This window comes from Mesocricetus auratus, unplaced genomic scaffold (genome assembly GCF_017639785.1).
Source record: "Mesocricetus auratus isolate SY011 unplaced genomic scaffold, BCM_Maur_2.0 Super-Scaffold_100006, whole genome shotgun sequence".
In the NCBI taxonomy this organism is placed as follows: domain Eukaryota; kingdom Metazoa; phylum Chordata; class Mammalia; order Rodentia; family Cricetidae; genus Mesocricetus; species Mesocricetus auratus.
Window position 1 is genome coordinate 44,150,039 of NW_024429190.1, and position 26,116 is coordinate 44,176,154.

The window sequence follows — 26,116 nt, forward strand, 5'->3', positions numbered from 1 at the left end:
TTTTAGTTTACACATGAGATTTTATTGGTTTTCTTGCTTAAAGGAAAAAATGAGAAGTGTAATAGAAATAATCAAAATAAAGATAGCACTTTTGACTCAGGCAGCAAAAATAACAATCAGTGGGGAAAGCTACGAAATAACACAGACCACAATACTGATTTTTCCCCTCAGGTTAAATTCTTTCAAAGCCGGGCATTGGTGGTGCACGCCTTTAATCCCAGCACTCGGGAGGCAGAGGCAGGCGGATCTCTGTGAGTTCGAGGCCAGCCTGGTCTACAGAGTGAGTTCCAGGACAGCCTCCAAAGCTACAGAGAAACCCTGTCTCGAAAAACCAAAAAAAAAAAAAAAATTCTTTCAAAAAAGAAAGTACTGTTCATGGTAAGCAGGGGAGGAAATGCAGAGTGATCTTTTGGGGGAAAACAAAACGAACCACTAATGACGTATCACATTAAAATCAAAATTAAGGGACAGAGAACTTTAACCAGCCCATACATAGTAGCACAGTGATTTCATGGCTTCAAAATTCCATTTATAAGCAAACAAATGAACACCCAGGAAATTGAGACTGCCTTTCCCTTGTATTCTTACTAAAGTGCAGTCTGCAGACAGTTTGTAGCGCTAAAAAGTGTTAAAGTTTCATCTTTATTTTACAAAAATTGACAACATTTAAATCAACATGATTGTTTTGCATCCATTCAATAACTCAGAGGACAATAATATAAAAATATGTAAAAATTATTCTAGACTCATAATTCCTAGATATGCTAACATCCATATAGCTAGTATAAATTTGATGATTAAAAAAATATTTTTGTTTCCTTAAAAACATGTAGTTCATTCACTGTTTAATATCAGACAGACACTGGCTACCCTGAAGTACCAAAATAATGATAGATAAAATGGAAATATCTAGACTTTGGGTTTCTTGTTAGGTGGGTCCTGAAGACTAAACTTCGGAATTTCGCCAGGAGTGTATGGGATTCTCTTGGAAGACACCTTTTTGCCAATTGTTTCGATCTGAAGAGGAAGAAAAATAAACTATTAATTACAGTGCACGTGATTCATATGTAAGAGCTCTACAATGTAGGGAGATGAGAAACACTTTTTCTAGTTGTCTGAGTTGTTTTTGTCTTTATAGAATCAAGTGTCGCCCCACTTTGCTGGTTTGATTTTGTTTGGGTTTCTAAGTAGCTCTGGCCTCTTAACTCACGGGCCTCCTGCTTCTGCCTCCCAGGTGTATGTATACAAGGCTGGCCTCGAACTCAGGGATCCACTTGTCTCTGCCTCCTGAGTGAAACCACAACTACCTAAAATAATTTTATTTTTGGCTTTTTGAGACAGGGTTTCTCTGTATTGTTTTGGAGCCTGTCCTGGAACTCACTCGGTAGACCAGGCTTGGTCTCGAACTCACAGAGATCCACCTGCCTCTGCCTCCCAAGTGCTGGGATTAAAGGCGTGTGGCACCACCGCCCGGCCTAAAATAATTTTAAATATGAATCTTTCTTCATGTCAGCTAACTCTTGCTGAAAGCAGTGTCTCACTCACAAGTGACAGAGAAATAGCCATTTAACAAGTGAGGGGAGACTAAGGAAGCCAGAGGCAGGGTTGTGATGAGTAGAAAGGCCTCCTTGGTGCTGGTGCTGAGGAGATCACAGCCCTCCTCCAGAAACTCAGTTTTAATCTTCCCTAACTTCTCCACCCAAACAGCTTGTTAGTACTTTACAGAACTCAGGTAGAGCTGAGAACACAAATGCTCTGCTCTGGGCAGGTTCTGCCAGCTCCCAAGCTCCACAATGAACCTGAATGACAAGAGGACCAGTCTCATGAAGCCTATACTCTCCCTTCAGACCTCTCACCGCACAGGGACAGCACTGAGTGAAAGGTGTGGATGCTTGCCATGACAGTGTTACCACCACAATGAAGCCGCCCACAACCAAACCCGACCCATCATGCAGGTCTTCACTGCGGTATGAAGTTCAGCTGGGAAAAACATGAAGCATGCACTATGTAACTGTAGTGTCTTCTTATGGTATGAGTGAGCTGGGGCACGTGCTGTTTCTGTATGACAGGCACCTGATGCCCTCTTAGCTGCTAAGGAGACCAACTTTATGTCACAAACAGAGAAGGAGTGGAACAGTCACCAAAAAATAGGAACTTCACCCAGTTATCTTACTGCTAAATTAGAAAACATGATTCTAAAACACAATAGGTTTATAAGAGACCAGCCCATTGAGATGGCTCAGAGGGTAAAGGTGCTTGGTGCACAAGCCAGAAGCCCTATTCGACAGATATAAGTTAGGAGGGAGGAGATTGTCTTCTGACCTCAAACATGCCCTGACCCCAAATCCCACACACATACATACACACAAACACACACGCACACACACAGTAATAATGAGAAGGCCAAACAAAGAAACCAGTTCAGAACCCTGACTACCTGGAAGCCAATGGTCTGCAGTTCATTGTGGAGGCCATCCAGGACACGTCGTCCATCAAAGATAAAGGCTGGCTTCAGCATTTTTTTGTGAATCCGTTCATAATCCAGCTCCTGTGAAGACATACAAATGAATAGCTTGAACACACATGTGGACACACACTCAACCCACAGTCACACTGGAATGCCTCTAGAATTTTCTTAATGTAATTTTGTGACTTCACCTTGAACATGTCCCATTCAGTGCAGATGACAAGGGCATGGGCACCGTCACACGCTTCATAAGGATCCTTGGAAATGGTCACCAGTCTGGACACTATAAAAACAGCAAAAAAAAAAAAAAAAAAAAAAAAAAAGGGAACGAAGGAGTCCGAAGTTACGTATTTAACACCAGTTGTGGAGAAACCATGTCCGGCAGAAGTGAACAATGGGGGAATGAATGGGAACAATGGGGTACCAGGAGCATCCCAAAATTTCTCCAGAAGTATTTCCTGGGACTTCCTAGGCATCTGTGGAGTACCACTGAGCTATATCCTTGGCCCCTGCAAAATTTGCTGGATTAAAACACCAGTGGTGATTTCAAATCAAAGCTGAGAACATAATAACTAAGAGTTTATTTTTTGAGAAATGAGGCTGAATACAGGGCCAATGCTTGACAGTGACAAAAAATGCAACTACCAAAGGTTTCAAAGAAGAACCAGTTGTGTGGGCTTGTATCCAGCATGGTTTATGGAATAGGGTCCTACCTTGGTCGTCCGCTGAAACCCCTGGATGAGACAGATCCACAACTATTTGCTCCCTGGGGACTTTGGGGTCATATATATGGAGGTGTGCACCTTCGTCCATCAGGTATTTGCTAATGTAGATACTGGAGGACTCTCTGGAGGATACACAAACCAGTGTTGCTTTAAATGACAGTCTTTTTTCGTTTGTTTTGTTTTTCCAAACAGGGTTTCTCCCTGTATCCCTTGCTGTCTTGGAACTCCCTTTGTAGACCAGAGATCTACCTGCCTCTGCTTCCAGAGTCCTGGGATTAAAGGCATGTACTGCCACTACCCACCCAGCTAAATGACGTATTTTAATATCAGGGAATTTAAGATATGGGTAAATTAAACTTAATTGCTTAATTGTTGAAGATACAGATGTATAGCTCTGGCTGTCCTGGATCTCACTTTGTAGACCAGGCTGGTCTTTTTTTTTTTTTTTTTTTGGTTTTTAACGAGACAGGCTTTCTCTGTATTGTTTTGGAGGCTATCAGTCCAGCCTGATACACACACACACACACAAAGAGACACACTAACATAGCTCTCCTCCACTTAGTGTGGCACCATATTGATAGCCCTCTTCTGGCATCTTTATATGACAGAATGAAATACTATACAAAACCCACATATATACACTCATATTCTTCTATCCTTTTCTACCAATTGAAAGATCAGGATAAGATGAAAGTTCCCATACTCTCTCAAAGGGTTTGAAGTATTAGTTTTTATTTTTTTACATTTATTTACTTGTGTGTATAAGTGTGTGCCATGGTGTCCAGGTAGAGGTCAGAGGACAACTGCAGGGGTCAGTTCTCTCCTTCCTCCATGTAACTGTGGCTGGCCTGGTGCTTGCTGTATAGGCCAGGCTGGCCTCCAACTCACAGAGCTCTGTCTATCTCTGCTTATGCCTCCTGAGATAATGCCATGAGTCACCAAGCATAGGTAAAATTAAAAAAAAAAAAACAAGAACCGATACCTGAGGTTGGAGAGATGCCTCAGCCATTAAGGGTGCTCTTCCAGAAGGCTGGGGTTCAGTCCCCAGCACCCACATGACAACTTACAATTGTCGGTAACTCTAGCTCCAAAGGATCTGACACTATCACACAGACATACATGCAGTCAAAAACATCAATGCACATAAAATAAACAGTATTAAAAATACCTGGTGTCACCAGTGTCCTTTTTGAATGCAAACCCCAAGATAGCTATCTTCTTATCAGTCACGGTATTAAACAGGCTGTCTATGATCCTCGAGGCAAACCTCCTCCTCTGGTAGTCATTCATGTCTATGACCTGAAATTATATGTATAACACGATGTTAGCTTACAAAACTGTAGTCTGGGGCATACACATGGTTGTATGGTAAATGCTACTGTACAAATATATGGCTTACATATTAATGCAAAACTTACTCAACACTGTTATTTAGGTTTAAATCTGAAAATTAGAAATCCACCAATTGCCAAATGTGGTGGCACATGCCTTTCCCAGCACTTGGGAGGCAGGGGCAGGAGGATCTCTAAGTTGAGGCCAGCCTGATCTACAGAGTAAGTTTCAGGACAGCCAGGATTGTACAGAGAAACCCTGTCTCAAAAACCCAAAAATGAATGAATGAATGAATGAAACCCACCAATTCCCCTGCTTAGAGTCTTTCTGAAAATGTTCATTCTCATTTGGCTTGGTCTGCCGTGAGTGGAGCTGGGGTGGGTGAAAAGACAGGAACACAGCTAGGCTTGAATGCTGAAGGCATCTGAGATCCAGCCACAAAGCCAAGCTAGATAAGGCACCCCCATAGCCAGCTTCTTTAACTACCCAGAGGGAGCAAGGTGGTAAGAAATCAGCTCTTGAAGCTCTCCCTCAAATGTTGCAACTCACCATTCACCAAGGCTCACCATTCACCAAAGCTCACCATTCACCAAAGCTCACCATGAGAAGAAAATGGCTAGGAACAGATACCGCACAGAGGGAGAGCTGCTTCTGCACAAACTGTGACACCACAAGTACTGCACAAGTGTTTCAACCAGATATCCTGAGTAAGGAAAAGCATCTAAGAGCATCTGGCACATCTGCGAGTTTAAATTGCTGATGAAGGGAGCATGGGGTGAAAGAGGGGCCTTTTTACAAGCTTTCAGGAACCACCTCAAGTCTTAGCAGCTTGAAAAGGAGCCCAGAGTGTTGGAGAATCAGGACTTCATCTGCAGCCTGTGCATGATAAAGCCACCTGCTAGGTTGAGCCAACTGCACAAAGCAAGCCATCTATCTCTACAGCCTCGCTCCCATAGCACTTGCTGAAATCTGAAAGATTATGGACTCAGGAAACTATTTGGGAATGGTGCATATGCTGACCAGTACCTTAAACAAATTATGTCATTTCTCAAAGTACCTTCTCTCATCTAAAAATGGAGGATAATGTTAGTGATGAGAACTAAATGATGTTCTGCATGCAAAATGCTCCCAAAGAGAGCCCAGAATAAACAAGTATTTGATAAGCTAGGAAGGGTTCCTGTTTTAGCTTGTGAAACTTAAAGGTAAGAAAAGTATCCACTTGGGAGGGCACGGGAGGAGGGGAGGGATAGGGAAAGGGACCTGGAACTGACTTGTGAAGCAACCTTGTTTCTTATCTAAATTTAAACTGAAAAATAAATTTTTAAAAAATGGAAAAAAAAAGTATCCACTTGAAAATATTGTCACGTGGGCACTTCACAACAGGTTCCAGGCTAGCCTGAACTACACAGTGAGATCCTGTCTTTTATGATGGTGCATGCCTGTGATTCTAACATTCAGGAGGGGCAGAGGGAGTAGGTGTTCAAGGTCATTTTCAGCTACATAACAAGTTCAAGACCAGCCTGTTTACATGAGATGGTCTCAAATACAGACCCCCAAATATAAAGAATATCATTACTTCCTGACTTATTCTGGGAGCAAATTTAGCTATAAAATGGGAAGTATGGATGTATTAAAAGTGCCCATCACAGTTGACTAGGAAAAAAGACTAATTGAAAAGAGACACTCATTAACTAAACCTGAAAAAGAGTTGAGTTCCTGGAACAAGTTCTGTCAAAACCATTTGGTCATGCTACAGAGATACACACCTGCTGCCAGTAACGAGCTACTTCCGGCAGATTCAGAGCCTCACAGAGGTACACCAAATTCAGAACATCTTTTTGGAAGCAGCTCCCGCCAAAACCTGAAGGAAGAAAAGAACCTTACAATATGTTCAGGCAAAATCCACTAAATCTGGCCCACACCTTTAATCCCAGCACTTGGGAGGCAGAGGCAGGCGGATCTCTGTGAGTTTGAGGACAGCCTGGTCTACAAGAGCTAGTTCCAGGACTGCCTCCAAAGCCACAGAGAAACCCTGTCTCGAAAAAACAAAACCAAAAAATCCACTAAATCCCATGGCAAAACTTACACAACATTGGTGGCTTTTACAAAATTCAGATAGCAGAAAACTTTTGCAGCTATATGGTGAGCTAAAGTCCAGTCTGGGCTATATGAGACCCAGTATCAAAATGAAAAAAATACGAAAAGCAGATTTATAAATCACGAGACATAAGCTCTTCAAGTACTTACTAAATAGTACCCCAACATATGTATGCATGTGCACTATCCTCAGAGGTTAGAAGAGGGATGGAAGGTTTAGAGTCACCACTGTGTGAGTGCTGGAAACTGAACACAGGTCATCCACAAGGACAAATGCTCTTAACTGTGAGCCATTTTCTCCAGCCCCCATTTGACCTTTCCTTTTTATTTATCTCCTGTTTCTTCTGTACTCATCTAGTATGACTGCCTATATCTCCTACTTTAATTATAGAGTTAGTAAACTTTTCAGGTAAAGGGCCAGATGCTAAGTATTTCAGTCTGTGTGGGCCATAAAATCTCTGCCACAACAGTTAGCCTCTGCCACTGCAGTTCCATAGTAGCCAAAGACAAGAGATGGGCTGTGGGTGTGGTGTGACTATATTCCCATAACACTTTACAACAAGCTGTGGGCTGGGTTTGGACCAAAGAGTGCTAACTCACCCTTGAGCTAGCACAATTCAGGCTGCAGTAGGGAGGTAAGGACTTAGTGTCATGAACGTCTGGCCTCAGCATTGCATGGTTCTGAGCAAGGTACAAAACTTTCCTTGAATGTGAATACTCTCTAAAAACAAAACCACGGTACCTTCTTATTAGGTCATAAACAGTGAAAATGTTAAGTGTACTTTCAAACATCTGATTCTGGCTCGTGAGAGGTATAGGCAGGAGTTTGAGGCCAACCTTGACTATACAGCAAGTTTAAAGCCATCCTGGGCTGTATGAAACTCTGTCTTCAAAGAAAAAAAAATTGAGCCGGGCGGTGGTGGCGCACGCCTTTAATCCCAGCACTCGAGAGGCAGAGGCAGGCGGATCTTTGTGAGTTCGAGGCCAGGCTGGACCGACAGCCTCCAAAACAATACAGAGAAACCCTGTCTCGTAAAACCAAAAGAAAAAAAAAGAAAAAAAATTGAAGGAGATAAGGTACTGCTAGAGAACATGACATATAATATGCCTTATGTAACTAATAGCTATTATTATCATTATAGTTAGAGAAAACATCAAAAAGGGCAGGAAAAATAATAGTAGGAAGTGCCATTTAACCTCAGAAATACTAGCGCTGTGTGTGTGTGTGTGTGTGTGTGTGTGTGTGTGTGTGTGTGTGTGTGTGTACGAGAGATACTGGAATCCAATCCCTGTGCATGCTAGGTGTGCACGCTAGGCAAGCACACTGAGCCATGTCCTAACCCCCTTTATGTATGATAGGGCTTCACTAAGTTGTGTTCTATAAAGTACTTTTAATGCTATACTACAGTATAACTAACAAATAATAAGAACTGACTATAGTGCTGGTGTAAAGTAGGATCCACAGATTGAGCAAGTATGCTGTGACCTAGCCTGGTGGCACATGCCTGTAATCCCAGTCACCTTGGAGACTAATGTGGGAGCACAGAAGACTCATAGCCTGTTTGGGCTCATAACAAGTTCAAAGGCATTCTGGGCAACTTATGTAACAGAGGCTAGCCTCAAACTCCTGACCCTCCTGCTTCTACTTCCTAAGGGCAAGAATGAGCATGCCCAACTTCACTTAATCTTTACAACCAAATGGGAAGATACTGTGTGGAAGTCAGCTCATATCTGGAGGTCAGGGGACAACTTGAGGGAGTCTCTTCTCTCCTTTTACCATGTGAGTTCAATCTTAAGTCACCAGGCTTGGGGACAGGTGTACAGGTGCCCTTACTCACTGAGCCCTCTCACAGGCCCAAGATATTTTTCTTTAAGATTTATTTTATGTGTATGAATGCTTTGTCTGCATGCATGCATGTATACCATGTAAGTCATAAGAGAGCTTAGGATTCTAGAACTCAAGTTACACATGGTTGAATCACCATGTAGGTGCTGGGAACTGAACTCTGGTCTTCTGCAAGAGCAGCCAGTACACTTAGCCACTAAGCCCTCTCTCCAGCCCCTCTAGAACCTTTTTTTTTTTTTAAGGATATTAAATTACAAACAAAATTAAAAATCTTCTATAAAGCCAGAAGCTTCAGTAACCTCTATTCGTAGTGAAAAATTTGATTTACCGACGCTGGCTTTTAGAAACTTATTTCCAATTCTTTGGTCCATCCCAATAGCCGTTGCCACCTCTTCCACATCAGCGCCCGTTGCTTCACACAGAGCACTGATGGAGTTAATGCTGCTGATCCTCTGGGCAAGAAAAGCATTTGCTGCCTTTACATAAAGAGAAGAGGAGATGGTGAGTACAAAAGCCATTTATACGTCAGTGTGTGTCACTGAGGGATGCAAGTTACTAAGCAGCAGGAGAGATACTGATGGGCTCATTTTGAAGAGACAGTGGAAGACTGATTAGAAAAGACAGTTGAAAAAGATCAAGTAGAGAACTTGACTAACAGAAGAGGCCTCAGGTTTAATCTCTAGCACTGAAAAAAAGTAAAGCAAAATAAATGTGTGTGTGTGTGTGTATGTGTGTGTAAATCCCACCAGTCAGGAAGCTGAGTTGGGATTTGAGTTTCACACTGACCCGAGTAACACTGCATATGCTGTCTAAACACAGTCACGGATTTAATGAAAAGTCGCAAGCTCTGCACTAACCAGTTTGGAAAGCTCTGAGGACCAAGTGTTGGTGGTGAGGATCTTCTCCTTGGGAACCCAGTGCTCATACACAGCGCAGAGCGCCCGCACAGCTTTCTGGCCCTCGGGGGTTTCATCCCCTCCAATCAGGACTCTGTCTGGGTTCTTTAGGTCCTTGATGGCTGTCCCCTCTGCCAAGAACTCAGGGTTGGACAGAACCTAGAAGAGCAATAAAAGAAGTTAGGCTAGAATGAATTGTGAGTAACTTTAAGGCATGAGTCTCGACCTAAGAAGAATCAGATGCTAGTGTTTTCTTTATCAATCTTCATACCTGCAAATTCAAGTTGGGCTTCGTGTTGGCATCAAATATACGGCGGATGCTCTCTGCTGCCCGCACGGGGACTGTGCTTTTCTCAGTCACGATTTTGTACCCATTTGAGTTTTGCACAATGCGTCGAGCACACGCTTCAATATACTTCAGATCTGCTGCCCGGCCTTTCCCCATCCCATAGGTTTTTGTCGGTGTGTTCACCTGGTGAGAGCATTTGGGATGAAGAACAAACACGGTGCCTGTGAAGACTAGTCAGTTCTTTCAAGATACTACCCAGACAGACTATCAGTTAACTAATCAACAGTGGGGATGGTCTTAACTCTACAGAACAATACAACACACCTCACAAATATAGCTGCTGAAAGAAACAACTGGAAACACCTAGAGAACTCTTTGCCTGACATGGGCCAGATCCAAGGGCAGGCAGGCAGGCAGGCAGGCAGGCAGGCAGGTTCAAGCTAAGGCCAGGAGACAAAATGAATGAATTCAGAGGTCCTTAATCTAAAGGAGTGCCTGTCTGTCACATGCAATATGTTATTATGGTCCTAAATATTTTATTTCATATGTATTTTGTCTACGTGTATGTACGTAAACCGTGTACCTGCCTGGTGCCCTTAGAGGTCAGAAGAGGGTACTGGATCCTGAAACTGAATTACAAACATTTGTAAATTGTCATGTGGGTACTGGGAATTGAACTCAGATCCTTTGGAAGAGCAGCCAGTGCTCTTGACCACAGAGCCACCTCTCTAGTCCCTATTATATTAGTCTTTAAATTTAATTATAGGGCTAGAGAGATGACTCAGCAGTTAAGAGCACTTGTGGCTTAATACCAAATCAAACAAAGAAGCTTTCATAAGCAGGAATAAAAAAAAAATCACATGGCAAAGCAGACTAGCAAACTACTACTTACAGAAATAAATACTAGATCAGCTTCTCGGATGGCATCATCAATATTGGTAGAAAAAAACAGATTTTTCCCTCGACAGGATTCTACCACTTCCTTTAATCCAGGCTAGAGAAGGGGAAAAGGAAAGGAGTTAGCACACAGTATTATCCAGTCCTGAGACGAATAGCAACAGAATCACCTTTGTTAAGGGGAAGGTTGTGCTGCAATTTAAAGGTCTAGATTTCCAAGTCATATATCTTTTAGAATAGCTGAGGATTGTTGGGCATGGCAGTGCACATCTGTAGTCCTGACCCTTGGAAGGCTGAGGCAGGAGAACTGAGTGTGAGGTAAGGCTGAGCTACACAGTGAATTTGAGGTCAGGTCAGGCTACACTGGGAGGTCTTGTGAAAACCAGAAAAAGGGGGATCATATACAAAACACAGTAAGTAAGGATGTCATCACCAAATGAAGCAAAGTTGAACTTGCACAATGAAAGATCAGCAGCTCTAACATGCCTTGTCATTGTTTACCTTGTATCTGTATGTTAACCATTAACTCCCCATATCAATTCAATTATCACATCCTTCAAGGCCCTGTGATTGCAAGCAAACATTTTGCATTGTCATTACGAATGCAATTCTGTCAGTCTAGTGTTCCCCTCCACCCTCTACCCACCCTATGATTCACACCATAGAGGCAGTTGCAAAAGTCAGCATTTACTATGTTCAAAGAGACAATAGTATATGCTTTCCTAAGTACTATTATAAGAAACACTGAAAATCTTTACTACTTTTCCCATGCAATTTTACTGGGCATATATTTTGTTAAAATTTTTTAAAGGAACACTACCACCTAAAAAATATTAGCTTTTTAAAAGCTACATCTATTTTGGGTGTGGTTGTGGGTGTGGAGGCGTGCATGCAATGGCGTACATGTGGAGGTCAGAAGAAACCTTTGGGAGTCGGTGCTCCCTTCTGCTGTGTTGGTCTGGAGTCACACTCAGGTCATCAGGTTTGATGGCACACACCTTTACCCAGAGTCAACTTGTCAGTCCAAAAGTACTCTTGTAGAGAGAAAAATCTAAGCCTAGATCTGACATCTGTCTCCTAGATCTAACTACCAATTTACAGGAAATAAAGGATGCGGGGAATGTTCTAAATACTCAAGGGAGCTCAGGAGTCAACCAGGAGAATCTACTCTGAAATCTCCACAACAAACCAGTTTCAGTAAAAAGCAGGGGAGAAACAAAAACCATAACAAAGCAAGAGAGGATGAGCAAGTAAGCAGGAAATTAAAATATCGTGGACTTATAAAACATGGCTGCAGGACAGTGGTGGCGCTCACCTTTAGTCCCAGCACTCAGGAGGCAGAGGCAGCAGGTGGATCTCTGTGAGTTCGAGGCCAGCTTGGTCTACAAAGCTACACAGAGAAAACCTGTCTCAAAACAAACAAAAATCGGAGCTGGAGAGATGGCTCAGTGGTTAAGAGCACTGGCTGCTCTTTCAGAGGACCTGGGTTCAATTCCCAGCACCCACATGGCAGCTCACAACTGTCTGTAATTCCAGTTCCAGGGGACCCAACACCCATAGAAAAACACCAATGCACATAGAATAAGAAATAAACGCGCAAGAAAGCAAAATAAGACACAACTGAGTGTAGTGTGCATACCTATGCTCTAGCACTCAGGAGCCTGACGGGAGGACTTCAAGTTTGTCCAGTGAGATATGTCTCCAAAGAAATAAACAAAACGCTTACACTTAACTGATACCATCCTACTGAAAAATGGGAATCTTCCCCTGACTTAAACTACCTGGGGATGAACATAAGTAAGCTTTTTTTTGTGTTTTGGTGGTGGTGACTGATTCTTAGGCCTAGAACATGCTAAGTGTCTGTTCTCTCAATAGGCTAACACTCCCAGTCCCAAGAGCTCTTCATAGTAATATTTTTAATTTTAGTAATGAATGGTGATGTGTTCATGACTAAAAGAAAGAGTCATTCTGAGAAGCATATAATGCAGCTATAACAAATGAAATTATAAATAATCAGGGTGGTGGGAGATGGGAGGAAACTGGCCATGTTCACACCTGTCAAACAGTGGCTGGCCCACAGATCCATTTCCTATTATCTTTGCATTTGTTTGTTTATTCTTGAAGAATGTATAGAGGGGGCTGGAGAGATGGCCCAGCAGTTTAGAGCATGGGTTGCTCTTGAAGAGGACTGAGGTTTGAGTCCGCACCCACAACCATTCATAATGACAGTTCCAGGGTACCCAAGGCCCTCTTCTGACCTCCAAGAGCACCAGGCATGCATGTGGTGCACACAGACATGCACACAGAACATCCATACATGTCTTATTCTTCGTTAATTTTAAATGACTTTTTAACATTCATTCATTCATTTATATGTGCATATGTGTGCGTTTATGCAGGTGTGCCACACATAGCATGTGCTTGCCATGGTGTGCATATGGAGGTCAGAGAAGAACTATTGGGAATAATTCTTTCCTTCACTACGGGGGTGCCAGGATCAAACTCAGATCATGAGGCTTGACAGCAAATGCCTTTCTCAGCTGAGCCATCATCTCCTTGGCCCTGAGGCCTTCTAACATAAGCTACTGGAGGAGGTATAGCTGTAAGCTCATATTCCTGTTACTTATTAAAATGTAAGCAGAGCCAGCAACACACAGAAACCACTAAAACAAGTGTGGTGTCACCAAGCACTGCACCAGGACAGACTTCTTTGGCTATTCTGGCTGGGTTCTAGAAAATGAGAGAGAAAGTTATAGAGGTGGGGTTTGCAGGGAGCAGGTTGATCAGTCTTCTGTTAGGTGAAGTGAATCTGGCATAGAGACAAATACCACGTGTCCTCAATGATGCGGAAGCCAGAAGAGCTGATCACACAGAGAAAATAAAACTGTGATTAATTACCAGAGGCGGGGCAGAGTGATAGTATGGGGTGGGAAATGGGTTCCTAAGTCCAGCTGGATGGGAGAATGACTTCTAACATCTAGAGACAGCAGGGTCACTGGTTGATAGCTGTTAATTACATTGTTTCAAAATAGTTTGTAGAAAATTCTTTCTATCTCCTTTAAAATTTTTTTATATTTATTGGTGTTTTACCTTCATGTGTATTTGTGTGAGGGTGTCAAGTCTGGAATTGGAGTTACAGACAAGTGTAAACTGACATGTGGGTGCTGGGAATTGAACCTCAGTCCTCTGGAAGAGCAGTGTGTGCTCTCAATCGCTGAGCACTCCAGCCCCGAAAATTCCCTTTATACAAATAAGTGATAAATGTTCTGAGGTGATAGACAGGATTAATTATTCTGATAAGATCTTTAAGCACTGTACATGAAATATCACACTGCACCCCATAACTATATACAATTATTAGTTATATATATAAAATGAAGCATGCATCTATTTATTTGTTGTTTGTTTATTGTAGGCAGGGTCTCACGCAGCTCTGGCTGGCCTGGAACTCAGGGACCAGCCATTCTCTGTCTCCTAAGCACTAGGATTAAAGGCATGCATCACCACACCAGGCCACTACTTATTATTTATGTGTTTTGGGAGTTTTTTTTTTTTTTTTTTTGGTTTTTCGAGGCAGGGTTTCTCTGTGGCTTTGGAGGCTGTCCTGGAACTAGCTCTTGTAGACCAGGCTGGTCTCGAACTCACAGAGATCTGCCTGCCTCTGCCTCCCAAGTGCTGGGATTAAAGGCATGCGCCACCAACGCCTGGCTGTGTTTTGGGAGTTTTTAATGAGACAGGGTCTTCCTATGTGGATTAAGCTGGCCTCAAATTGGATTAAGCTGGCCTCAAATTCATAGAGATCAGCTTGCCGCTGTCTCCTGAGTGTCAAGGTTAAAGGCATGCTCCACCACAACCAGCAGCCCACTACTTTTTTTCCAAACTGGCCTCAGACTCACTGTCGGGGGACTTCTGATCCTTCTGACCCCAGCTCTTGAGTGTGCCACCATGCCCCTTCTGGGAGAAAGCACAGGACTATGCACCAGCCAAGCAATAGCTCCAGCCCAGGCACACTTTTTCTTGGCTGTCTCAGCATTCCTGATGTAACTGTCACTTCACTATCCCTAATTTCTTCTTTTTCTCTTCTGCAGCACTGGAGAGGAATTTCAGGGCCTGACACTCGCTAGCCATGTGCTACACTTCCAGCTCAAAGGCCCCTAACATTTTCTTATCTGGAATTTCTGTTTCACACTTTTGGCTTTTTGCTCACTATGTAGCCCAGGCTAGCCTGGACCCCAGTAATCCTCCTGCCTTAGCCTCTAAAGTACTGGAATTATAGGCGTGTACTATCACACTTAGTTTTTCTTTCTTTTTTTCTTATTATCTGGAACCCAGGGCCTATGTCAGCTAGTTAAGCTAGGATAAGCTACATTCAAGTGCTATCCAGCTATCCAGAACCTTTGCTTTGTTTTGAGGCAGGGTCTCTCTGTGTTGTCCTGCTTGGCCTTAAGCCAGCTATGTAAACCAGGCATACTATGAACTTCCTTCAGCTCTCCTGAGAGCTGGGATCATAGATGTTACCAATGTGCCCAGCCAGACTTTTTTCATTGAATTGGTTGCAGCCATAGATATCACAATAATAGTATATATAAAACAGTTAACCAACACAATAAGAAAACAACAAACATAAAAACAAAGCTGTTTAAGCTGGGCAGTGGTGGTGCACACTTTAATCCCAGCACTTGGAGGCAGAGGCAGGTGGATCTCTGTGAGTTCGAGGCCAGCCTGGTCTACAAAGCCAGTGCCAGGACAGCCTCCAAAGCAATACAGAGAAACCTTGTCTCGAACTCAGCCCCCCCAAAAAACCCCAAAGCTGTTTAATATATAATTTACCTCATAAATAGGAAGGGTTGGAGAGTTCCATGCATTGATTCTTGACTCATTGACATCAACAACTGTTACCCTGATTTCAGGGCACATGTGAGCAATGACACTGCATGTGGGCCCACCAACATAGCCTGCACCAATGCAGCAGATCTTCTTAATCTCAACCATGACTGAACTAGAAGGGAGACAATAAAAAATGTTTTAGTATTGGAAACAGAAAATCTGAACAAATCACTCGAATATTCATCACAAAACTGTCAGATATCTGGAATGATTTCCTATGTTTACTCATAGGAATTACGAAAATTGTGAGTGAAAAATAACATTCCAATTAGATGAGTTGGCCACTCCTCTACTGTGCTAGCATGAAAAAGAGGGAAAATTTATAACAACTGATATTACCACACATACCATAAAATAATGTCCTGATAGAAACTCAAGCAAAATCAAGCCTCTCCCCTGAACCAGGACAGCTCTGGGTACAAAGAGAAAGCCTTAGAGTAAACTTATAGATCCGTGCATTCTCACTTATATGTGAGCATACAAAGGTGAGTTTTCCAGCAGGGTTAGTTTAGTGCCATGATTCAGACCTGGCCTCTAAGATTACGTTCCTGCTTGGCTTAAACATATCCCTCCGGAGTGTGCAGTAAACTTAACCCCCAGTGAAAAAGAGCTGGTAGGTGGGGCATATGAGGAGGCCTGTAGGACATGAGAGCTCTACCCTCAGCATGGATTAATGCCTATTATAAAAGGATTTAAGGCTACAGGTTTGAGCTCATATCTTTTGTTCTTCCACCAGGGAATGACACAGCAAAACAGCCTGGTGCCAGATGTCAGCACCTCCATCTTGGTTTTACCAGCCTCTAGTCAAGAAATTCCTGTTCATTATAGATCGTCCATCTCAGGCACTGTTCTAACAGCTGAAAATAGAACAAATTACCCCTCAAATACTTAACTTGGCATAAGCAGATTATTTTTAAGTATTAGACAATAATCTTGAAACTCTATTTCAACTTTAATTAGAAACTGAAATCAAATAAGGAAAGTAATTTTCAAATGTTTATCTGTGTGCCTTTGTGTGTGCTGGTATGCAACACCCATGTGTGGGCATGTACAGACCTCGGGCCCACATCATGCTACTCTAGTGCTCTCTCCCTATTCTTCTCAGGTAGGATCTCAGTAACCTGGAGTCTGCTGTTGTCTAGCTGAGCTGGCTAGCCAGCGATCCCAACCATACCATCTCTGGCCCTCAGCCCTGAGATAACAGGCATGTGTGGCCACAACAGCTCTGACTGGGTGTGGGGATCTGAACTCAGGTTCTCAGGCTCACACAGCAAGCTTATTACTGTTCTGCAATCAACCTAGCCAGGCAAAGTCCCTCTGCAGCTATCAATACTGCTGCACTGATTATAGTATGTTTTCAGCAGTCATTGGGTGAAATGATTGACACTAAACATGTACAAGGGATTGGCTAATATATACAAATGCCTCATTATAATTACTGTCAAAATGGCCAGTCGCTCCAGTTTCTGCCAAGGTCTCAGACATCATGAATCCAACCCATTCATGCAACCCAGGGAGAAGGAAAACAGTAGTCAGTTAGCAGTTTGTTGTGGACCCTGCATGGATCAGAGAAAGCGCTCTGGGTTAGACCAGTCAGTGCTTGGCAAGAATGTGTCTGTGGTTCAGTGGAAGGCTGTTTGCCCAGCACATATAAGGTGAGCTACTGAGTCTGATTCTTAGTATCACAAAAATAAAAACACAGTTTTAGTTCCCCAAATAGGCAAGCCTTGAAATTTTATAACTCTACTAAGAAAGCATTCTTTTTTTTTCTTCATATTTTTTTATTTAACTTTTTACACATGTCACTCTCAGTTCCCCCTCCCTCCTCTCCTCCTCCACCCCCCCAATCCTTCCAACCCCTCACTCCCACTCCATCCCCCTCTGCTCCCCAGGGAGGACAAGGGCTTCCATGAGGGATATTCAGAGTCTGTCATATCATCCCGGGAAGGGCCTAGGTTCTTCCCCATGTGTCCAGGCTGAGAGAGCATCACTCCACGTGGTATGGGTTCCCAGAGTCCCTCTGTATGCCAGGAATAAATATTGCTCTAGTTTCCAAGGTCCCACAGATTACCAAGGCCTCCTCTCTGTCAGTCAGGTTCGGTGGGAGGGATGTCTGGATCAGTCCCATGCTGGCCCTCAGTCATCAGTCTGGGGCCCAAGTGTTTCCCCTTGCTAAGAAAGCATTCTTAATGTGATACCATAAAAGTAAATTGGGGTGGGGACGGGCGGACGACACCAGTTCTCTCCTTCCACCTTGTGAATTCCAGGGTTTGAACTCCGGTCCTCAGGCATGGTGGCAAGAACCTTTACCCAGTGTCAAGTTCAAATGTTACAAGAAAAAATATCTCAAGAAGCCTCATTTGCCAGGCATTGGTGGCGCACACCTTTAATCCCAGCGCTCGGGAGGCAGAGGCAGGCAGATCTCTGTGAGTTTGAGACTAGCCTGGTCTACAAGAGCTAGTTCCAGGACAGCCTCCAAAGCCAGAGAAACCCTGTCTCGAAAAACCAACAACAACAAAAAAGAAATACCATATATAGACAGTCTGTAAACGTGGCTTTTTTTTTAAGTTACTGTATTCTAAAGTTACGTCCATTCTTTAACTGTTATGATGCATTCTTCTATATGGATTCACTTATAGGAAATATTAAAACTGATCCCTCAAGAGCCTAAGTAAGTGAGTTAAAAGTCTCTAGTAGCATCTGTGAAGCTACAGAAATAAGAAATTCTTCTTAAACTTTAGGATTGCAAGACTTGCCCTGGTAAAAATACCAAGAGTACCCAAGTTGACTTGTAGCAGTCACCTATCTTTCCCTGCCTCACCCATCTTGCTCTCCTACCCTAAGTGGATGGGAAGATGATGTTGAGAACACCAAGTGACTAAGCTAGAAGGAATCTTCTGAAATCTCTCCCTGTGGGAAGACATGTTTCCGACCGTCAGTGACACTGTCCCAGATCTACAAAAGGGAAACTTTAGCTGGGTGTTGGTGACACATGCCTTTAATCCCAACACTCCGGAGGCAGAGGCAGGCAGATCTCTGTGAGTTCCAGGCCAGCCTGGTCTACAGAGAGAATTCCAGGACAGGACAGACTCCAAAAGAAAAGGGAAACTTTGGCATCTTATTGGCATCAACTGTTCCAGGGCCTAGTCCTTTCCCCATCACAAAAAAGTAATGTTTGCAACAGGAAGAAATGGGAGAGCTTGGCAGTGGATAGACACAGGACCTGCCACTGAAGTATTTAACAACTTCTTTGGAGAATCGTTTAACCAAAGACATTTATTAAACACCCTCTGTGTAACAGCTACCACTGTTCAGTGTGCTATGGATACAACAGTAAGTAACTTAGCTCAGTCCTTGCCCTCCTGCGCTACAGTATAGTAAGGAGCACAGAAGCAGAACCGTGGCCTTCTTAAGTGCCCTACAGCGGAACACACAGTAGGAGAAAGAGCAAGGAACCGTCTGTCTGTGGGGTAAGGGATGGAGAAGGGATCTCTAAAAAATATGATGACTCATGATGGCCTAAAGGAGGAAAAAAGGAATCACACCCAAGTAAAACAGCCACATGATAAAAAGATAATCAGCTAGAAGGCAAAATCAGTGTCCAAGACCAAGGAAGATGAGGATGCAGAGGGGCCCATGAGATGGTTCAGAGGGTAAAGGGCTTGCCACACAAGCTGGATGGCCTGAGTTCCGTCCCTGGGACCCACATAAAGGTGGAAGGAGGAAACCAGCTCCTGAACGCTGCCCTCTAACCTCCAAGCACATACACCCCCCAAAAAATAGATAAAATTAGATGGAAAGCCAGGCAGTGGTGGCGCACACCTTTAATGGGAGGACATGGGAGGCAGAGGCAGGCAATCTCAGGGAGTTCAAGGCCAGTCTGGTTTACAAAGTGAGCTCTAGGACAGCCAGGACTGTTATACAGAGAAACCCTGTCTTGAAAAACAAACAAAAAAATTAGGTGGAAAAAGAAAATAAAAGAAGGAAGAGGCAGAGAAGGGACAGACACAGAAATTGAGCCTGGCCTACATAATGGGTAGGATTGGGGGGGAGGGTGAGAAAGCCTGAAAGAGCATTCTAATGAATAAGCACAGAGAGGCTGTGTGCTCAGTGGAGTAAAGCAGTAAGTACTAAGCAGTTGTGAGAGGCAATAATTGTCTCTTATAACTACATGCAAGTGGCTCTTGAATGTCTCTCTCAGGAGAACAAGGCAGCAACCTGTAAGAATAATCTAGTAACAGTCTACATGGTCAAATGGAACCATCATAGTTAGAGGCACTGACACAACTAAACTTATTCTGTGTTAGGAGAGGAGGAAGTATCTCCAAGCAGGCTGGGTTCTGTTTAAGTCTGGAAACTGAAAGAGGTAGAAACAATATGACAAAATACTTGATTCTTTTTCTTTTTTTTTCTGGAGACAGGGATTCTCTGTGTAGCTTTGGAGCCTGTCTTGGAACTTGCTCTATAGACCAGGTTGGCCTTAAACTTGTAGAGATCCACCTGCCTCTGCCTCCCAACTGCTGGAATTAATGGTGTGTGCCACCACCACCTGTCCCAATACTTAGTATTTGTTGTCCTACAAAAGGACAATGACCCGGAACCCAGAGATGAGACATTTTCTTGTTCCAGGGAAGTAGGGACAGGAATAGAATTTCCCAGACTTGGACAACGTATTTCCTCAAAATTCTCTGTTCTGACACTTTATGAATTTGGATTCCCAGAAACAGATGGCCCTAGCAGGGCAGTGGTGGTACATGCCTTTAATCCCAGTACACCAGAGCAGAGACAGGCAGATCTCTGAATTACAGGCCAGCCTGGTCTAGAGTGAGTTCCAGGATAGGTAGGACTACAGAGAGACCCTAGCCAAAAAAAATGAAAAAGGAAGAAAGAGAGAGGGAAGGGGTGAAGGAGGGGAGAGGGAGGGAAAGGATGGCCCAAATTTCAGGTACAAGTACATCTTCTACCCCCAGGGCACCTACACCCACAGAATCAGGCAACTGTGTGGGTGTGGCGTGGTGTGGTGTGGTGTGTGTGGGCGTAATGGCATACATATTTACTTCTAGCACTAGGGAAGCCGTCCTGATCTATACTGCAAGCTCCAGACTAGTCACAGCGACATAATTGGATCTCTGCTGAACATGTATAGACTTTTTCTTCTTTTCTCCTAAACAAAAAGGTATAACTATTATATTATATTAGTTATTACCTTCTTTGTTTTTGTTTTTATGGTAACTGGTTTTCTCTGTGTAGGCTTGGCTGTCCAGCAACTCACTCTGTAGACCAGGCTGGCCTTGAAATCCGCCTGCCTCTGTCTTCTGAGTGCTGAGATTAAAGGTGTGCACCACCACAGCCTGGCTGGGTATTACTTTCATTGTTTTGAGACAAGGTCTCCCAGGGTAGCCTAGGTTAGCCTGGAACTTCTGTGTAACCTGGGATAGTCCTGTGCCCATGATCCTCCTGCCTTCCCCTCTACAATGCTAGGATTATAGTTATGTGCCATGATGCTCAATTATTAGGTATCATATGCAACCAAGAGATGATTTAAAAGTATACAGGAGGGGGGTTGGAGAGATGGCTCAGAGGCTAAGGGCAGGCACTGGCTGCTCTTCCAGAGGTCCTGAGTTCAATTCCCAGCAACCACATGGTGGTTCACAACCATCTATAATGAGATCTGGTGCCCTCTCTGGTATGCAGGCATACATGTAGGCAGGACACAGCATAAATAAATAAATAAATAAATAAATAAGATCTTTTTTTAAAAAAAGTATACAGGAGGACGTGCTAAAGCTATAGACAGATAAATACTTGCGCCATTTTATTTAAAGGACTTGAGCACTTCCAGATTTGGGCATCTGCGGTAGTCCTGGAGCCAATCTCCTGGAGATACCAAAAGACCACTGTCTTCCAGGCCCTACAATGAAATCTTCTACTGTGATAGCAAAGTTCCATTGCAGTGTATCTGCTCAGTCTCTTATAAGCCACATTGTCATAAGTCTACATCTAAAGCCTAGCTAACTCTGGGCCTATATGTTCATCTTCAAGGTTCATAAGACTGAACCAGAACTACCACATAGAAGACATCTGGCTAGGGGCTAGAGAGATGGCTCAGTGGTTATTATCACTTGCTGTTCTTCTAAAGGACCTAGGTTCAATCTCTAATACCACATTGTGGTTCACAGCCATCCATAACTCCAGTTTCAGGGGATCTGATGCCTTCTTCTGACTACAGGTACCAGATGGTATAGACCAATGGTTCCCCTTTGGCAAACCTATCTCCAAAAGTATTTCCATTTCAATTCATGACAGTAGCAAAATTACCGATATTAAGTAGCAATGATATTATCTAAAGGTTTGGGATTATCACAACATGAGTAACTGTATTAAAGGTTCAAAGCATTAGAAAGGCTGAGAACCACTAGTATAGACATACATGTAGCCAAAACACCCAAACACATAAATTAAAAATACATCTTTTAAAAAAAGAAAAAGACATCTGCTTCCCTCCTAATTAGACTATCTAATAAGTAGTATTTTTCATTTCGTTTTGTTTTGTTTTTTGAGACAATGTTTCTCTGTGTAACCAGACTAGGCTGAGCTCAAACTCACAGACCTCCACCTGCTTCTACCTCTCCCAGTGCTGGGATTAAAGGTGTGGGCCACCACTGCCTGGCTAGAATGTCTAAATAATGTTGGTCCAGAGGACCTTTCAGAGTAACAACCTAATTCCATAGCCAAGAAATTAGAGCTGTCAAGGCAGACTATGCCCTCAAACTCAAGTAGGACATATTTCCATTAACATTCACAAAAAGAGCATAGATCCAATGTCTATGGAAGGAAACCCTGGGCTTTAAAGAGTTCACAGTTTTATAAGATAGCCCAAGGCTAATGAAGCTTTAAAATTTTTTTTGTTTTGTTTTGTTTTTGTTTTTCAAGACAGGGTTTCTCTGTGTAGCTTTAGAGCCTGTCCTGGAACTCGCTCAGTAGACCAGGCTGGCATCAAACTCAAGACATCTGTCTGCCTCTGCCTCCAGAGTGCTGGGATTAAAGGTGTGCGCCACCACCGTCCAGCGACTGCTACCTTCTTTAGAGACCTAAAGAACAGCATCATATTTTCCCCAGTGACCTCTAACATTACTTTTTTTTGTCATTGTTGTTGTTTTATAGTACTGGGGATTAAATCCAGGGTCTCAAGCATCTCAGGTAAACATTCCACTCCTGTGTTACACCCCCTAGTCCTCAAGTTACTTCTTATCTGCCTTTATTTCGAGACCATAATTCAGGTTTCTTTCCAAGTAGCAGTTACTGACGGCAGGTGCATCTGTACTGTAGAAGTGGATAAGCTCTCTGTGTGTGTGTGTCTGTGTGTGTCTGTGTCTGTGTGTGTTTCTCTCTCCCTCTTCTTCCTTCTCCTCACCACACCCCCTCTCAATAAAGTTTCACTCTGCAGACTAGGCTGTCCTGGAACTGGTGGTGATCCTTCTGCCTCATTCACCTGGGAACTGCAATTATAGGCATAAGCCAATACACTCAGCTACTTGATGAGCTGGTCCTCATTTTGGGTACCCTTGCCTTGCTAGTTTTCACATGAAGTACAGCTCATACACGACAAGGATGGAAAATACTGAAGATGAATGCACAACCAATGCAAGTCAAATAAAGTCACTTGGAAGTGTCAATAAAACCCTCAATAAACTTTACTATGGAGCTTTATACAGTGTTACCAATAGTTTCTACTATACAGATGTTTTCTGATTCTGGTTTCACTTTTCATAATTTTAGTGTTTTGTGTGTATGTAGTATGCAGGCCATGGCACGTGTGTGATGTCAGAGAACAACTTTTTGGGGAGGTCTAGGCTTCACTCTCTATCAGTTCTGGGGATCCAACTTAAGGTTGTCAGGCAAGGGTTTTCACTGGCAGGCTTATCTCAACCATTTTCTATTTCTACTTGTGTTCACCCTCTGGCCCCCATGGTGCTGACAGAAAAGTGGGCCTGTTTGCTTACTGAGCAGGTCATTTTGAAATGAGTTCTCACCTCTGTGTTTTGGGAATCACAATATACCACGCCAACCAGAAACTACTGTTCATGTAAAATCTCATAAATTCAGATACACATTTCAACCTACAAGATGTCACTAACAGCCAGCAAATGCCCTGTGCTGCAATCTGAACAGAATATTATACGTCTGCCACCCCTCTTCACAGCTACTGAGGAACTAAGCAGTGGGCATGGGGACAGCCAGCGGGCTACACACCAACCTCACTCATCTCGGCCGTTTCCTGGACACACACTTAAAAGATGCCTGTTCGGGGGGGGGGGGGGGAACTATTGCGAAAGACTTAAGTTTATGTCTATCAGGTATGATACAAAGCTGTGGAGATATGGGGAAAGATGGAGCAAGCCTAGTGGTTAGAGATTTTATGCCGGAGAAAGCAGTACAAAGATGAAGGGGGGGGGGGGCTTTTCCAAACCAGAGTTGTGTAGCATGCAGCTAAGACTAGAAGCCAAGTACCCAAAAGCACATCTCAGAACAGAAACACTCAGTTCATTCAAGTCCAGAACCCCTCAGAAGAAACAGACCAGACTACTGTTCTCCATGTCTTAGGGGATTTGAAAAAACTCAAAGACTAGCCTTTGAGGTGAGTGGATGAACAGTTAGTCCTCTGTGTACTCCACGTATGAGCCCTCTCCCAGGGAGCCCCTCCTTCCTCTATACCAGATTTCCTAACCCTACTCCATTATCTTACACGTAGGACATGAAGAGGTTCAAGATCTCACGAAAAACATGGTCTCTGAAGCCCCCAAGAACCCTGATACCAAGTAGAATGTCCAAGCATATAACTCGACCAACAATGGACTGCAGAAACCTCTAAAATAGGATAAACGCCTTGGGGCGTCGTCTTCAGGGGGTATTGCTTTCTCCTCTTGGGGTAGAGGATCCCCAGATGAGCAGACTCTAATCCCCCAACAAAGCCTAGGACTGTGAGCCGCCCATTAGGCCCCGCGGAGAGGACCCCTTGCTGGGGGGGGGGGTCCGAAGAGGCGGGAAAATCTCGTTCGTTTCAAATCAGAAAGTGGGAAGAATGAGAACGGGTTTGAAGACGCACGAGTTACAAATCAAAAGCCCTGCTCGTTCGACCTCCTGCAAGCACAGACGTGATTCCCGCTGGGCCAGAAAAGGGTGGGACCAGGATGGTGCGGTGGGCAGCCCCGCCGCGAGCCCCGGACCGCGCGCACACCCCGGCCGGGAGAAGGGGGCATCCCGCGGGGAACCGTGCTTACCCACTTCCGAGGCCGGAGCACGGCTGCCGCTAGGGTCCCGTTCGCTGTGACAGCGCCTTACTCCCAAGCCGCAGGCTCCACACCCCGCTCCGCCAGCCGCTCCCCGAATCCGGGGCCCGCGGCCGTATTTAAATACTTCTGCCGAGGAAGGCGGAGGCTTCATTCCCCTGCAGCCAGGCCTCCCGGGACTCTGGACCCAGCCACCGCCCCGCACTGCCCCGCCTCCCTCCCAGCCAGGCCCCGGGGCAGGCCTCTATTTCCTTCAGGACCCAGGGTGGCAGGAGGGGCGGGGCCCTAAATGTGTGATCACGCCCCCTGCAGAGACGGACGAATCACCTCGAGCCAACTCACCGGCCCGCCCCCGCCCCGCTGAGCGGCGCTGGGCGTGGCTGCGTGCGCCGTGGGTCCCCCCCCCAGTCTGGCCGCTGTTGGCCCTGGTGTCATGGTCTGTGTTCCTTCCCTGCCGCTTGGTCCTTGGAATCTGGGATGAGAAAAGTTGGCGCTTGCCAAGTGAGCCACCGGTGGACGTATAGCACAGGGCGCGTTGCGGGCCGAGGCCACAGGAAGATCCCCTGGTTTTCCGGCCTTCCGCTCATCTCGGAGCCTGAGCCTCGGTTCTCAGCCCCCTGGGCTCTGCGGGTCGCCGCCGCAGCCCTCCCACACCCTTCAGTCCCCTGGGTCCGCGCCCTGCAGACAGCTGCCCAGAATTTAGTCACGGCCCACCCCGGTGGCGCGGGGTCTGGAAAGGAAACGCCTCAGGTCGAAAGGATGCTGAGTTCCATCATGACTGGACCAGTGTCTCCCCGCCTGGTCCCTGGCTCTGGAGAACCCGGGCGCCCACGCCTAAGGGCGTATTTTCCAGGAAAACTTCCCAACCAAATTCGAGAAGGGAGAGTGTCTACAGGATACATAGTAAGGCGTATGCAAAGTAGAAATGTGTACGTGTGCATTTGCGTGTTTTGTTTGTGGTACATGAGATTCAACTCAGCCTTGTGCCGGGTAGATAAGCACCCTGCCCCTGAACTGTGTCCTTACAAATGCATAAAAGGAGTAAAATTGCCCCTTGGAGAGAAGGCTCAGGACCCACGTCAGGTGGCTCAAAGCTTCCTCGAACTCCAGCACTAGGGGACCACGCTCTGGCCTCCACAAGCCCCGGAACACATGTGGCATGCACACAGACTCTTGTACACACACTTAAAAAAAGTAAAATCACCTAGCTTGCCCCTGCAGGTCTTTCAAGATGGCTGATCTGGAACTCCCTGTGTAGGTCAGACTGCCCTTGAACTTGCAATGAACTCTAGCTTGGCTTTCCAGGAATCATGATTGCTGCCACCCCGACTTTTAATGCGAAGGGCTGTTTTGTTACTTTTGCTACTTCAATATCGTCTTCAGCCTGAAA

At 44.5% G+C, this 26,116-nt stretch overlaps 1 protein-coding gene across 1 annotated transcript; it reads right to left on the bottom strand.

Moving 5' to 3' along the window:
- Positions 1-24,927, bottom strand: Ugdh (UDP-glucose 6-dehydrogenase). The gene is made up of 12 exons (XM_040747115.1): positions 24,718-24,927; positions 15,380-15,548; positions 10,545-10,646; positions 9,635-9,835; positions 9,325-9,522; positions 8,796-8,943; positions 6,291-6,385; positions 4,361-4,491; positions 3,181-3,314; positions 2,659-2,750; positions 2,438-2,548; positions 1-1,017 (listed from the first exon to the last, which is right to left on the bottom strand). Exons 2-12 carry the CDS (start codon positions 15,539-15,541, stop codon positions 910-912), a joined length of 1,482 nt encoding a protein of 493 aa, XP_040603049.1. The 5' UTR covers positions 15,542-15,548; positions 24,718-24,927; the 3' UTR covers positions 1-909.
- Between the last annotated feature and the right edge of the window lie 1,189 nt (positions 24,928-26,116).